General features: G+C 43.5%; 5 protein-coding genes across 5 annotated transcripts; 2 read left to right on the forward strand and 3 right to left on the reverse strand.

Annotated features, from left to right (window-relative positions):
* Positions 1-937: 937 nt before the first annotated feature.
* Positions 938-1,792, forward strand: LOC108594773 (larval cuticle protein LCP-17). The gene has a single exon (XM_017979912.1). The coding sequence runs from the start codon at positions 1,109-1,111 to the stop codon at positions 1,790-1,792; it is 684 nt and encodes a 227-aa protein (XP_017835401.1). The 5' UTR covers positions 938-1,108.
* Positions 1,793-2,696: 904 nt separating this feature from the next.
* LOC108595916 (endocuticle structural protein SgAbd-6) lies at positions 2,697-3,259 on the reverse strand. Its single transcript, XM_017981207.1, has 2 exons — positions 3,207-3,259; positions 2,697-3,141 (listed from the first exon to the last, which is right to left on the reverse strand). The coding sequence occupies exons 1-2, from the start codon at positions 3,216-3,218 to the stop codon at positions 2,749-2,751; spliced, it is 405 nt and encodes a 134-aa protein (XP_017836696.1). The 5' UTR covers positions 3,219-3,259; the 3' UTR covers positions 2,697-2,748.
* A 1,485-nt stretch (positions 3,260-4,744) lies between these two features.
* On the reverse strand, positions 4,745-5,352 carry LOC108595921 (larval cuticle protein 1). The gene is made up of 2 exons (XM_017981210.1): positions 5,273-5,352; positions 4,745-5,215 (listed from the first exon to the last, which is right to left on the reverse strand). The coding sequence occupies exons 1-2, from the start codon at positions 5,282-5,284 to the stop codon at positions 4,814-4,816; spliced, it is 414 nt and encodes a 137-aa protein (XP_017836699.1). The 5' UTR covers positions 5,285-5,352; the 3' UTR covers positions 4,745-4,813.
* Positions 5,353-8,634: 3,282 nt separating this feature from the next.
* LOC108595502 (nuclear transcription factor Y subunit beta) lies at positions 8,635-10,181 on the forward strand. Its single transcript, XM_017980755.1, has 3 exons — positions 8,635-8,820; positions 8,892-9,311; positions 9,477-10,181. Exons 1-3 carry the CDS (start codon positions 8,788-8,790, stop codon positions 10,104-10,106), a joined length of 1,083 nt encoding a protein of 360 aa, XP_017836244.1. The 5' UTR covers positions 8,635-8,787; the 3' UTR covers positions 10,107-10,181.
* A 144-nt stretch (positions 10,182-10,325) lies between these two features.
* LOC108597245 (uncharacterized PE-PGRS family protein PE_PGRS46) lies at positions 10,326-14,124 on the reverse strand. The gene is made up of 3 exons (XM_017983695.2): positions 13,933-14,124; positions 11,114-11,735; positions 10,326-11,060 (listed from the first exon to the last, which is right to left on the reverse strand). Exons 1-3 carry the CDS (start codon positions 13,945-13,947, stop codon positions 10,483-10,485), a joined length of 1,215 nt encoding a protein of 404 aa, XP_017839184.2. The 5' UTR covers positions 13,948-14,124; the 3' UTR covers positions 10,326-10,482.
* Between the last annotated feature and the right edge of the window lie 225 nt (positions 14,125-14,349).

A 14,349-nucleotide genomic window follows, 5' to 3' on the forward strand; every position in this document is an offset into this window, starting at 1 on the left:
ACAAGCATAAGCAGTTGCCCACCCTTTTTGCGGTTAGGTTTAGCTCTGTGTGTTACTTGGCCAATTTCGTTTATTTGCCCGCATTTTGCTGGCCTTCGTTGCAGTTGTTGTTGTTGTTGTTACTGCTGCTGCTGGCTGCTGCTTAAGTGCATTTTTTACTTTTGACATACAGCGCTGCTGCCGCCGACGCTGCCGCTTCACATCACAGAGTTTCCCGTGTGCTCAGAGTTTCGATTTCAGCTCTCAAGTCTTAGTCACAATGATGAATGAATTGCAGCTCAGTGCATCGCATCGCATAGCATCGCATGTGCAGGCGCAGAGCAAATGTAAATCAACTTTGTTTCTCTTTCACACACGCTTTGATTGAATCAGCATCGCTTAAGTGCGCTTAATATGCAGCTTAATTTATGTAGCTTGCTGTGCTCTTAGCCAAGTTGCTGGCAAAAACAATGCAAACGATGCTAATCAACTGTCAGTTGTCCAAAAAGAAAGACGTACACAGCAAAAAAAAATGTGCAATTTAGTCAATAGCTGAAACGCCCTTTTATCAATAAGTACTTACTTCAATTGAACTCATCTTTGCTTTGATTTCTCTCTGTGTACGCTTGAAAGCTTTGTGTTTATTTTTCTGCTATTGGATTTACCCAGTTTGTTGGCTCAGCCCCGACAAGTTTGTGACGTCGCTTAATTAATAATTAACATGTTTGGACCAAAAGTGACTCGCCAAAAACTTTAAGGCATAAATAACGTATGAGTTATTTGAAATAGTCCGATGATTGTCTATAGCTTATTTTAGCCGTTAGCTGAATCATAAACGCTTTATGCAAATTCAAAATGCTGCGAGTGTTTTTTTTTTTTTTATAAATAAAACCACCTTAGCTGCGCTTCTTTAGAATTTCTTTATTGTCTTGGCTTTTTACTTTACGCAGCTGCGGCTTCTTCTACGCCGTTTGGATTTTTGGCTTTTTGCTATTTCTAAAATAACGCAATAAATGCTAATTTCGTTCAATGGCTGCGTAAGAAATTCGTCGTTATAAAGGCACAGCATTGGCTGCTTCTAGCCAAGTTAAGTTCACAGCTTTGCCAGGAACACACAACGCGCGTCGTCATGTTCAAGTTTGTCGTTTGCCTCATTGCTCTGGTCGGTGCTGCTAGTGCCGCCAGCATTAGTCCTCGTGACATTAGTGTAACTACGGAGAAGCACGAAATTGTGCCGCTGTTGTCATTTTTAACTGACAAGGAACCCAATGGTAACTTCAGATTTATGTTCGAGGGCGGCGACAAGAGTTTCCGCGAGGAAACGGGCACGATTGAGAATCAGGGCACAGAGGATGAGACCCTAGAGGTATCCGGCTCTTACAGATACATTGATGCCGATGGCCAGTTGGTGGAGGTGCACTACACTGCTGGCAAAAATGGTTTCGTGCCCACAGGCACACACATTCTTCCCGAGATTACCGCGCTGGCCAAGGCCGCTGCTGATCTGCCCAACAATACCGAAGAGCTGGAGCAACAGAACCGTCGTCATGCGCGCTCCAAGGGTGAGGAGAAGCCACAGGACGTGGAAATTCCAATTGTGGAGAAGCAGACTATGCCACAACAGGCTGTGGAGGAGCCCAAGCAAAAGCAAACTGTGGCCAAGCCAGCTGTGGAGGAAGCCAAGCCAAAGCAGACTGTCGCTAAGCCAGCTGTGGAAGAGCCCAAGCCAGCAGCATCCGAGATTGTGCCTGTGAAAGTGTTGCCAGTGGAAAAGATGGAGAAAACCGAGAAGGTTGCCACAAAGAGCGCTTAGGCTTAGAAACGAGTATTTAATATATAATTTAAAGTATTAATTAATTAATTGCTTAATTTAATTTGTGCAACAAATAAATTTAATAAGTGAGTTATCTGTGACTGCTAAACTGTAGTGTTTCATTTGTAGCTTTATGCTAATTGTTAAATAATGATGTCATAAAGATTTTTAATGCTTAAATAATTTATTAAGTATTGCAACAAGTCGAAGCTGAAATACACTCACAGTTTTCTACTGAATTTTAATAGCATTTGGTAATATATTTAAATTGATTGTGTATTGGGTCATTGACAGCATTGATTATGACACGATCAACAGGTTTTGATTATGTTAATTTAGTCGGACTATTTTGATAAAAAGTTATATAATAAAAACGTATGTAGAGCATTTTCACTTGAGCAATTTCATAAAAACAGTGGCTGCTCGTAAGATTAAAATACAATTTACAATCAAATTTATTAGTAGAATCTTGCTGCGTGCCTTGATCACGCAATCATCTCTAAGTTGAGCTCCAGCTTTACAGCATCAACTATTTGAAGCTTAATTAAAACTTAGCAACTGCTGTTTTTATTTATTGCTTTATTCTTAATCTTTTGCTTATTAAATTTCATTTTAAATTGCTGATGATGATTAATTGCTCATTACGAAACGAACTATGATAAATAAAGCGCATTAATAAAAATACAGCTTGTGCTGCTTTGACAGGTTTTACTGTAGGGCAAAGTTATCAATTGGTGTATAGAGAGATTTTTTTTGCGTGCTGCGACGGACTTGAGTATTTCAAGGTCTAACGCGACGGGCGTTACGGCTAAGTAAACAGTTTTTTTTTCTCTTTGAGCAGCAGCACGAGTGCCAAATTGCGCTAACTAGTTTGTTTAATTTAAACACATCTACTATGTTGGTTTAACTTTTTTTTATTCACTCACGCTGGCACTGGAAACTTATGAAACTAAAGCTTATTCTTGCTTACGGCTACGCAGCTCCTCTTCCGTATATCTGGGCAAGTCCTTGGCTTCCTGAGCAGTCTTGGTAATATCAGCATTGATGGTTTTGCCATAGGGCACAAAACCATTAACGCCAGCGGTGTAGAACACCTCCACCTCTTGACCTTCATCATCGATGTACTTGTAGGAGCCCTTGACTTCGAGAGCCTGCTCATCGGTGCCTTCGTTTACGACCTGGGCCACTTCATCACGGCTTGTGCCATCACCAGTCTCCAGCTTCAGATGGTAGGAGCCACTTGCGTCTTGATTAACCGATGACTCAAGAATGGCCACTTCCGGCCTTTCCTTATCCACGGGCAAGGCAACGGCGCCGGCAGCTAGGACAGCGAGCACAAACAGAGGCAGCTGCAAGATTTGCCTAAATATTAATTCCTGCCGCAGAGAAAACACTGGCACACTGGACTACTTACGAATTTGAACATTTTGGTATAGCGGAAGACTGTGGCGCAGACGAAAAGCGAGAGTTTTGTGTGAGCTGCATTCGTGGCTGGGCTTTTTATATGTGCGTGAAATATATATTTTTGAACGTCTCATTTCGTTAACTTAAACATGCCAAACATGTTTGCATCCCGTTTTATGCCAAGTTGGCCACTAAAACATGCTCGAAATTGCGCGACGTTAAATGTCAGGGTCAATGGCGAGCATTTGGAGCAGTTTGGAGTGCGCGCGTTCCAGAGACTCAGAGAGCAACTGCAATTGCCACAAGCTTCCGCACATCAACAGCAGAGCGCATCATGCTAAGGAATTTCTATGACTTGGAATTGATGGCATAGCTAGCTGCAAACATTAACTGATGCTGCTGCTGCTTCACCCACTTCAAGGTGTCGCGATTAATTGCCACTTGACTGTGTGTGTGTGTATTTGTGTGCTTGTGGCAACAACATCGACAACGACAAGCCCACAAAATGTTTTCATTTAGCATGTAAATGTCAGCGCTTTGTGTAATGCTTGTTGTAATTTATTACTAACTATCTGCATTTTAAGCTGCGATGCGAGCTTCAAGTTGCCGCCGCCACACAAAAACCATAAAATATATGTTACTTATGCCTCGCAGCATTTCTATGGCTGATCGCATTTATGGCTTGTAAATTTCGGGGTCAATGTGAAATGTTGCCACTTACATACGCCTACGCTTCAGCAAGTGTTGCAACCGCATCGATTGATAAATGTTGCGTATTTAAATTCTAATTGCTTGCATAAACAATTGGCAATTTGTTATCTGCTAGCTGGGAAGCAACGAATATTAATTAAATTTAAGCATAAATTATTACCAACTATAAACAACAAGTTATCTGCATTACACTAGACTGAGTGTTGTGCTTTTTTTAGCATTTCATTAATCTAGTGAACTGACGACATTTTGAAAAGGGCAAAACCCAAGCAAAGTTTACGCTGCCTTCAGGGCACTGGGCCTCAGTTCGAGTCCGAAATTATCATGTAGTTCGGCTGGCTTGGGCAAATTGTTGAAATAGTGCCAGTAAAAATTGCCACAATTTGTATTTTTGACAGCTCAACGAATCTGCAAAGCATTAAGAATAATGATAATTTATAAGCAAAGCGAGAAGTTGAGTACTCTATAAAAATAAGCAGGGTTAGGCTTGCAATTTCTTTGCTTCAACTTAATAACAATTGAATTTTAATTTTAAATCATATTACGAACTGCTAATGCTCTAAGTTAGAGTATTGCAAATTGCGCTCGTTTTACGCTGCTGCAAATTAAATATGTGCACGATGAGTTGCCACTGAGACGTGGCCAAGATGAGACTGGCATTGGTATTGGTACTGAAATTGTTATGAGCATTAGGTGTTAGAGCCAGTTGGCCAGTTGGCCACATGGCGCTCCTCGTTGGCATACTTAAGCACTGAGCTGGCGCTCAACATTGATTTGAATTTATGTTCCAGTTGAGCCTGCAGAGCAGCATTTGTGGTATTGTTTATGAGTCGTTTATTTTCGGATAATTGTTTAAATAACATTTACAAAAAAGAGCAACAGCTTACTTAACTGCCGCTGCTGCTCCTAGCTTGGCTTAACGCGCACCTCGAGCGCCTCAACTGCATTACGTGCCGTCTCCGTAATCTGCCTTGGAATATTCGTGCCCAATGGTACAAAACCATTCTTGTCCGCCTTATAGCTGACTTCAACGCGCTCGCCCTGACTATCCGTATAGCGATAAATGCCAGAGACCTCCAGTTCAGCATCTGCATCTTCAGCATCTTCAACGTTGCCATCACTCAAAATATTGTTGCTGGAGCGACGCACAATGCCCACCTCCTCGCGATAGCTGCCATCGGCGCCCTCGTAGGCAAAGAAATAGGAGCCATCGTTTTTCTGCTCAGCCATGGATTGTATAATGGGTATCAGCTCCTGCGGCTTGGCCAAGCCGCTGCTGCTGCAACAGCTCAGAGCCAACAACACTAACTGCCAAATGTAATAAAATGTCTAAATATAGTGAGAACAACATGTTAGACTACTCACCAAGGCGTACATGACTGACAATGAGCTGGGGCTTTCTCTGTTTGTAGATTTTATGCTAATACTGCGCCAGACAAAAGAGTTCTCAGCGTTTTTATAGCCGCGCATTATTGACTTGCCACTGTGATTATGTTGGGTCAATAGAAAGTTGCGAGTCAAGTTCTTTTGTCTACAGACTAAGCAGCTGAGATGAGGCGAGCTGAGGCTGAGCTGAGTTGGCCAGCGGCAGTTTGTTGAACTGTTTGCGCAGATTTGCATTTTAAATGTTTAGAAGCGCTCTTGGCTGGATCAAGTTATGTAACTCAATATAATTGGCCATTGTCTGTGCTAACTATGACACATTAGCAACAACAACAACAACAACAACAACAGCAGCAGCAGCAGCAGCAGCAACTGCAACTATGTGCAGCACGCACTTATCATGCAGTGTGGGTGCAACATGTGGTAGGTGCAGCAGCTAATAAAATTTGTCAAATTAGTTGTACCAACATGTCATTGTGCTGGTGTTGACTGTCTGCAGTGGGCGGGACGTGCCTTTGCTGGAACCAAAGGTGCAGAAACTGTAACGCCCGACTGGCTGACTAAATCACTTTGCCATGTAACTTACAACACACCCCACCCCACCACAGCCCTCCGCATGCTGCTCTGCGCTTTGCAAATTGTTTCCACTTGACTACCATGCAAATTCCAAGACATTGCCATTCTGTTGCTGTGCCTGTCTGTGTCTCTGTCTGTTTCTTGTTTCAGTTTCTAATTCACTTTCCGCTTGCTCTTAGCATACAATTTATTTTTTGGCTGCTGCCAGTTACGGTTACAGTGGGTGGGCACTTGAGAAGCATCTAACATTTATGCCAAAAGAATTTAATAATTATTTTTGTTTTGTTTTTGTTTTTGTGTGTTTATAGCTATTTGGCAACCTTAGCACTATGTAACTGCTGCAGTGGCAATTGTAGAGTCGTAACCTGATATGCGAATACCTTTCAAAAAGGAATCTAAGAGGTTGCTAGCTTTGCAGCATTTAAGGATGACAGTTGCTTAGCTAGATCGTTAACAGCTTGTTGCTCTCAGCTCCACTCACTCACACGCTCTGTACAGCTGTTGCCAGGGCATCTCTTAGTCGACTACTCTCTCACTTTTAGTTAACACTGTATACTTTATTTGCTGCTTGGCATTTTGCCTTGCTGTGCTCTGGGCGTCAAGTCGGGCACGCCTAGTCTGCGAAAATAAATGAAAACAGGCTGTTTCAGTTTCTTAAAACGTATATGTTTAATAAATTGTTTCTAATGCCAGCAGATGTTTGCAAACTAGTTTGTTAATAAATTAAGCCACACTCACCTCCTTCTCATCTGCACATTTGACAGCAATGCCAACAAGTGCATAATTCAGTGGCAAACGCATTAACCTTTAGTTGCAGCTGAAGACTTGGATCAACCGGAGCCGGAACAGCAGCAGCGCTATACGCATCGAGAGCCAAGAGATACATTGTGAATCAATTAGCTAAAATTACGACATTAATATCAGTTTACAGCCTGGCTTAATGGAATTACGAATGCAACTGTGGCGTGCAAATGTCAAATGCCTAAGTTTCAGTTTTTTAGCCCAAAACTATTAATAATACAAGTGCGAGTGGATTACGTGTATAAATATTTACTGCTTACTGCTGGGGAGTTCGGTTGTTGACTTCAATAAGCTTGTCAGTTTTTTTCTCATGCATATCTCAATTGTTCTTCTGTCTATTTTGATTGTTGCCTATCATTTTTTTTAATTAATATTGCATACATTGCAAATTATAATCGCTTTAAATTTTAGATTGGCAGAGAAGCAAAGAACTATAATTGAATTGTAAGAAAATTTTAATTAACATTCATTTTTTTAAACATATCTTAAAAATCTTTAACGTATTACATTCTGCAGTCTTAATTTTTAAAAAACTTATCCTTAAATTGTTTATTACCTGTTACTTTGCTTGCGATAATTCATTAATTTACTATATTACGATTTGCTTTCTTATTGGAAATAAAAAATATTATCTTAAATGAATAACTTAACTTGACGACTGCAGCGCATTCAACATGTTTGCCAAGCCTTTAGTTTCTAACAACTAAATCCACATAAACCATAGCAGACGTGCAGGCTAAACACCACACACCTAAAAGTATGCTGCAAGCAATACTTATAGAAAAGTACTATGCAAATATCTCTACTTAATATGAAAGACAATAATAGCCTTACCTTAACTGCTTTAATGCATATGTAATATGTTGATCTTTATCTTCATAGCCAACAGAAACTTTTGACCTCGTTGTGCGTATGGAAAGAGTGATAAACAATTAACATATTCAATTAGTTATTAAGCAAGAACACGAAAATTGTGTTGTGTACGAATTATAATTGCAGAACAAATGACAAATGCGAAAATTGCATTAAGCCTCAAACAGATTAAGGCTAGGCGGTAGTTAATAAATGACTTTGTAACAATCATAACAGACCAGGCCAACGCCTCAGCATGAGCAACTCGTTGCCTAGTGAGCGATGATGATGAATGTTGTGAGTGATGAGTAAAGCGCATAACAATGGCTAACAATGGCTTGGCCCACAGCTGGAGGGCAGTGCAAGCTCACAGGCTGCTATCTGGTAGCTGCCTCCTTGATAGATAGCGCTTGATAAATGATTATTCAACATGCCATTTTTGTGGATCAGCTTGTTTTATGGTTGAACTGATGCCGGCCTTGACCGTTGTGGGGCAAAAAGTTGCGTATACGCCCCCGAAAATCAGCAGCGTGGTGGCTTAGAAAAACGCTTTGAACATAACTCACATAAACACCTTAGCAACAAAAGGGAGGCAAAAACTTCTAACGATTTGCATATAACAGAGCTCTTAATCTGATGGCAGCAACATCATAAATATGTGCGCGCAGATCGGGAAAACGCCGGAAAAACTCAAAGCATGCAATGTTGCTGCTAACAAATTCGTTTGTCCTTCTGTCAATGGCCAATAAAAAACCAATAAAGCTGCCAGCCAGCTCAGCGCACAACTGGCCAACAAACGTCAAGTTGTTGTTAACACGATTCGCATGCGCGGCTTGTAGATAAATTACAGCCCAACCTCCAACGACAGCAGCAGCAGCAGCAGCGGCGGCGGCGTCAGCAACAACAACAACGAGATCGCCAGCAGTTCATTTAGCAGATGCGCAGCTAGCGATACCGATACCAATGCCCATGCCCCCTAAGTACAAGCCAAGTGCAGTGCACAGGAAGCGATGCCGTTGGCCATAGTTATGATCGAGCTGCGCTTTAGGGCCCGTGTGCTAAGCTTGACTTGGCAAGCCGTATAAATAGTGCTAGCGCTCGTTGCGGCAGTTGCAGTCGTTGCACGGCTTTTCCAGTGGCAAGCAGCAAACAGTAACAGCAACAATCCCAGTCCCCAATCAAACGCGAAAAGTGAAACATCAGATTTATCGAGCGTGTAATTTGCTAAACGTTTTTAGCCAAGATTTATGACAACGCTGACAGCTTAAATGCTCTCCAAGTGCAAAGTGCGGCAGATGCGGGTAAACATGAACCAGCTGTCCAGCTGTTGCTCTAGCAAGCGTCTAAACGTCTCTCCCATTCCATTCAACAGTGTCAAGTGTTTCTAGTGTTCTGGCTGCTGCTCGTCGGCGCATGCCGTGCTCAGCTGCCCAATCCAGTTCCAGTGTCGCCCTTTCAGCAGTCACCGTTTCAGCAGCGCCAGCCACTAGCACAGCAGTCGCCATTTCAGCGCCAGCGTCAACAGCTGCCCCAACAGGGACTCTTTGGCGCACAGGCTAATCCGTTGAATCCGCTAGTGCCACCGATAACACCGCTAGCCACCGCTGTGCAGACTCCCTATCGCTACAATCAGTACCAGCAGCAGCAGAACTATGTGCCCATAACAGCCTATCAGAACGAACTCAATCTGGACGGCAGTTTCTCTTACGGCTATGCAGCGGCAGATGGCACCACCGCCCAGGCGCAGGGATACGTAAAGAATTTGGGCTATGGTGAGGGTGTTGAAGCGCAGGTGAGTTTGCTAGCAAACTTTTGAGTTGCAGCCACTAAACAAAGCAACTGCTGCATGCTTCTAGTTGCAAGCGAGCAGCGATTTATAAATTTATGACAAGTGCCCAAGTGTAGGCAACACTTTTTTAAAAGTATTAATCAATGCTGCACTTGAACTTCTTGTTAGGTAATTCAAGGCTCCTATTCGTACACCTCGCCAGAGGGCACGCCCATAACAGTGCGTTACATTGCCGACGAGAATGGCTTTCGCGCTGAGGGCACTGGCATACCAACAACACCACCGCAGCAATACTTTGCCGGCGCTCAGCCGTATCAGCCTGGTGTGATCAATCCCAATCTGAACCCGTATCAAACGCCTTTCAGACAACTGCCAACAGCTACAGGCGCATTTCGACCTGCACCAGGACAACAGCTAACACCGTTGCAGCAGCAGCAGCAACAACAACAGCAACAGTTGCAGCAGCAGCAACGAAACTTTCCCAACAGCGGACAATATCAGCCAGAGCAACCTTTTAATTCCCTGCACTCGGGCAACTTGCCTGCGCAATATGCTGGACAATTTGGCAATACGTTGACTGCACAACAGCAACAGAATCTAACACAGCAGCAGCAACAACAACAACAGCAACAACAGCAGCAGCAGCAACAGCAGCAGCAGCAACAAAAGGATCAACGCAATGAGCAGCAGCAACAGGCGTTGCTCACACAACAGCTGCGAGGACGACCCAATCAGCTGGTGGATGGTTATGGCTACAATCAGTATAATAGACGCTTCAAGAAATCATCCAAGTTTTAAATGTTCAATTTATACATTAACCATTAGTCGCTTTAGTTCATATTCAAATGCATGAAATACATGCGCAATGAAAATCCAGCAACAAGTTTTTGTTTTACTTTTTTGCAACTCCTTGGCATCTTCAATTCTCTAGATTCTCTCCTATAATCAAAACCGTTCCCATCCCATATTAACTTCCACAATTGTTACTTGTAAATTTGTTATATCTTCTATAATCTTTTATTTGTCATTGGTCAGCTTAAAAATAATCAAAGTTACAATTTGGAGAGGCTTATTATAAATAGTATTAAACATAATACATTTTGTAATTGGGAAAGCTACGAGTTTCTAGCGGCAGAATGTGTTTGTTTGCTTATCAGTTGTTATCCTTAAATCTTTAGTAGCTGTAACCCGTTTGTGGATCAAATTCGCCATTGCCGCGTCCGCCACCAGCAGCAGGAGGAATATATTGCGAGCCAGGACCTCCCGCGCCTCCAAATCCTCCCGCGCCGCCACCAGGAGCGCCTCCTCTTCCGCCAGCGCCTCCTGCTCCTCCGCCTCCAAATCCTCCTGCGCCGCCACCAGGAGCACCTCCTCTTCCGCCAGCGCCTCCTGCTCCTCCGGCGCCAAATCCTCCCGCTCCGCCACCAGGAGCGCCTCCTCTTCCGCCGGCGCCTCCTGCTCCTCCGGCGCCAAATCCTCCCGCACCACCGCCAGGCGCTCCTCCTCTTCCTCCAGCTCCACCGCTTCCGCCAAATCCTCCTGCGCCACCTGCGCCACCTGCACCACCGGGAGCTCCTCCCCTTCCGCCTCCAGCGCCACCGCCGCCGTAACCTCCTCCGGATCCGGCTCCGCCGCCGCCGCCAAATCCTCCTGCGCCACCAGCTCCACCAGGAGCGCCTCCTCTTCCGCTTCCACCGCCGCCGCCATATCCTCCTCCAGATCCGGCTCCTCCCGCGCCGCCGCCTCCTGCGCCTAAAGGAAAGCATTGTAAGTATTCCAAACTCTGTCTAAAATAAGTAACTTACCTGCACCGCCACTATAGCCGCCGCCTGGAAGTGGTGAAATGCCTTGGGCAGCAAGAGCTTTAGCAATTGCCTCTGGAATTGGAGGTGGAGTCGGCAGCGCTGCGCCCATTGGCACGAAACCGTTCTCATCAGCAGTATACGTAATCTCGACAAGCTCGCCCTCAGGATTCGTGTAAGAATACGAGCCCATCACAGATGGACTTTCATTTTTCAAAGTGCCCTCCTCTTGGGCCTTGATGCCGTTGCCAGTCTCATAGCTAAAGCGATAGTTGCCATCGCCATCATTCTCGTTGACAAACGAGAGGATTGGTATTGGTGGACCAGGCGCAGGGCCAGCTCCACCAGCGGGCGGGCGTGGTGGCGCAGGTGCTCCTTGTGCTGGCCCAATTGGTCTGCTGGGACCGCCTCCACCCGAGAAGCCGCCAAGTCCATTGTTAATGCCACCAAGGCCGTTATTGCTGCCGCCTCGGCCTGCGCCGCCGCCGCCGCCTCCAAAACTTCCTGGTCCGCCTGGTCCTTGAAGACCTGAGCCACCTGCACTTGCTGCATTTGCTGGCGGCGGCAAATACTTATTATCCAAACGCGCTGCCTGCGTAAGCGTCAGCAGCGTCGTCAGCAGCGACTGCAAAAAAAACATAAAAACAATTCGCATTACTAATCATCAGTGTTGGCTGTGGGGCGTCTGTTGCACTTGGTGGCTGACACATCGCTATCATGATGCACGCTCGCATTGTCTGCAACTTTGGCAACAAGTTGTGGCAAGTTGTAGTTGCAGCAACAGAGAGACGCATCAAATATTAGTCACACCTTGCAAATTTGGAAATTCTACTTGAGTGTTAAACTGTAGAATTAATTGAGCAAAAAATTCTATTAAGCCTTTAATATATTTATTGCTACTGGCTATCCAGCTGTGCTCGATTATTTATAGAGTTGCTAAGAATGTAGATATGAAATATATGTTGCCCCCCAATGACGTACCAATCCTACCAAGCAACTTTCTTATCAAACTACAAAGCAGAGACAACTTTTGGTTGAACCAAAAGGTTTCCAGTTGACATTTGCAGCTTTGCATGCCCAAAAGTAATTTAAATATAAGCACACACTAAATAGCTAAATATACATGCATACTATTGTTTATATATATAAATTAGTTTGCCTTTGCCAACATCGTGCATCATTCAGTGACAGCGACAAGGCAACTTGACAGCTTTGGGTAGCTGCTGGTTTTATGAATGAAAATTCAGCTGCTCGTAGTAGCTTATGCTAAACATAATGCAAAGCAGTTTGCTAGATGAAAAACGCTGCCATTTGGCTACAACAATGTGTGGCACATTGTTGTTGCCGCTAAAGACAACTATTAAGATTATCGGCAGCCGCCTCATCCTCATCATCATCAACAGCCGCAGCAGCAGCAGCGAACTCTGATATTTTTCAGTTGCAGCAACATTTGCTGCAGCGTGTGAACTCTTGCCACAATAGCAACGCAGCATAGAAGGTTGCTCTTGCTGCAGCTGAAGCGTCCAAGCGGCAAGCTCGAGCTCGAGTGTCAAGTTGAAGTTTAAAGCGTTTACTTAATTGGCCATAAACATAAGTAAATAAATTTAAACGGACTGGTTGCCAACAGCTTCATTCGCTCATAACTGCCAAGCTGTGGCAACTTCACTTGCTGCAATAAGTTATTTGACATTTAGAGACACAGTAGCTTGACTCATCCAAAATGTTGCATGCATGTTTGTTTGTTTGCTTGTTTGTTGCTGCAACGCCTGCGCCCATGGGCCTTTGCGTCTGGCGTGCAGTTCGTGACCGGGTCTTGGACTCGCTTAGAGTCTAGGCAAATGTCTGATCTTGTTGATTGTTAATTTGCTTTGGCCACAAAATATAATTGAAGCAATTTCAAATGAACTGACAATTGGGTCAAAACTAATACAAAATAATCAAAGTGTATAAAAAGCGCAACAAGTCGATCTTCCTTGTGGGCGGAGGCGTGCACGATGCTCGGCAATAACTTGGCCATAACTCAATGTGCTTAGCTTAGCTCTTGGGCAACTTTGCGTGTTGCTGCATTTTTTTTCTATTTCAGCTGCTGCTGCAGATTTGCCATCAATGAAGTGAGGCGGCTGCTTTGGGCTTTTTTAATGGTGTTTTAATTTATGCGTTTTGTGTAAATCAGTTTGCCACATTGTAACAGATGCTGCTGCTGTTGCCAGCGGCGTGCATGCAACTTGTTGCTGCAATTGCGTGTGTGCTTCACAGAACGGAAATAATGCTAAATAGTTTAGCTCAATTGGCAAATGTTGTGGGGCAATGTTGCAAGTTTAGTTCACGAGGGAACAATTTTTAATTAATCACGAAGTTTTGCTAGGCAAATTTTGTAAAGCAATCTATTTATTTATGTGACTGTTTGTTGTTAGAATAATAATTTATAAATATGTTAATAATCAATTGAAAATATATTCGTTGAATAAGTTCTCCCAACTTTATATCCTAATAACACTTTGGTATTAATTCTACTATTAAATATTTCATGCTAGCTTTAATTATCAAACCACACACAAAGCTTTGTTTGCTACTCAAATAAATCTATCAATAATTTTTTATTACTTCACAATGCAGCAATAGTTGTGCATTAGCGATTATTATAATTATTATTTAAGTGCTTATAACTTGTTTGCTGGCAAGTGACGTAATGCACACACAGTCAGAAGAGAATCCACAGACTGCGCTATCTTTCGCATCAAATAATTACAAGTATGCGCCGAAAATAATTAAAGTTTATGCATTTTAAATGCAGTCATTAGAATTTCATAATGTCTACTTACCAACGTTAGCTGCATGTTAACTTAGCTTTAATATAGCGCGACTTGTCAGTTTAAAAAAAGTCCTTTCGCAAGGATGCACTTAAAAAACACACACACTTAATATCACAATAGAGCTTGCATTTATTTATTATTATCCTTATACACAGTAAATGTTTTTGGGGTGGCAGTCGCGCGTTGCGAGCTGGTCTATTGTCGCGGAACTTGTGTGGCCATAGGAGCCAGAGCTCTCCAGCTTTTATACAAATGCATTGCAAGTCGAGATCGCTTGGCGCCAAATGCAATCGAATGGAATGGAATGAACGAAAAACGCTGCCCAAGCTGAGGCTGAGACTGAGACTACAACTGCAGCTGAGATTGAGCAGAGCGCAGCTGAGATTTTGATACTTTATGGCATTTATTGCAAACGTGTGTCTGTGT

Source organism: Drosophila busckii, chromosome 2R (genome assembly GCF_011750605.1).
Source record: "Drosophila busckii strain San Diego stock center, stock number 13000-0081.31 chromosome 2R, ASM1175060v1, whole genome shotgun sequence".
In the NCBI taxonomy this organism is placed as follows: Eukaryota; Metazoa; Arthropoda; class Insecta; order Diptera; family Drosophilidae; genus Drosophila; species Drosophila busckii.

Coding starts and splice junctions, on each gene's coding strand:
- LOC108594773 (XM_017979912.1), top strand. CDS start 1,109: ATGTTCAAGTTTGTCGTTTGCCTCATTGCTCTGGTCGGTGCTGCTAGT.
- LOC108595502 (XM_017980755.1), top strand. CDS start 8,788: ATGCTCTCCAAGTGCAAAGTGCGGCAGATGCGG. Junction 8,821..8,891: donor GCAAAGTGCGGCAGATGCGG/GTAAACATGAAC, acceptor TCCATTCAACAG/TGTCAAGTGTTTCTAGTGTT. Junction 9,312..9,476: donor GTGAGGGTGTTGAAGCGCAG/GTGAGTTTGCTA, acceptor ACTTCTTGTTAG/GTAATTCAAGGCTCCTATTC.
- LOC108597245 (XM_017983695.2), bottom strand. Junction 11,061..11,113: donor CGGCTATAGTGGCGGTGCAG/GTAAGTTACTTA, acceptor GCTTTCCTTTAG/GCGCAGGAGGCGGCGGCGCG.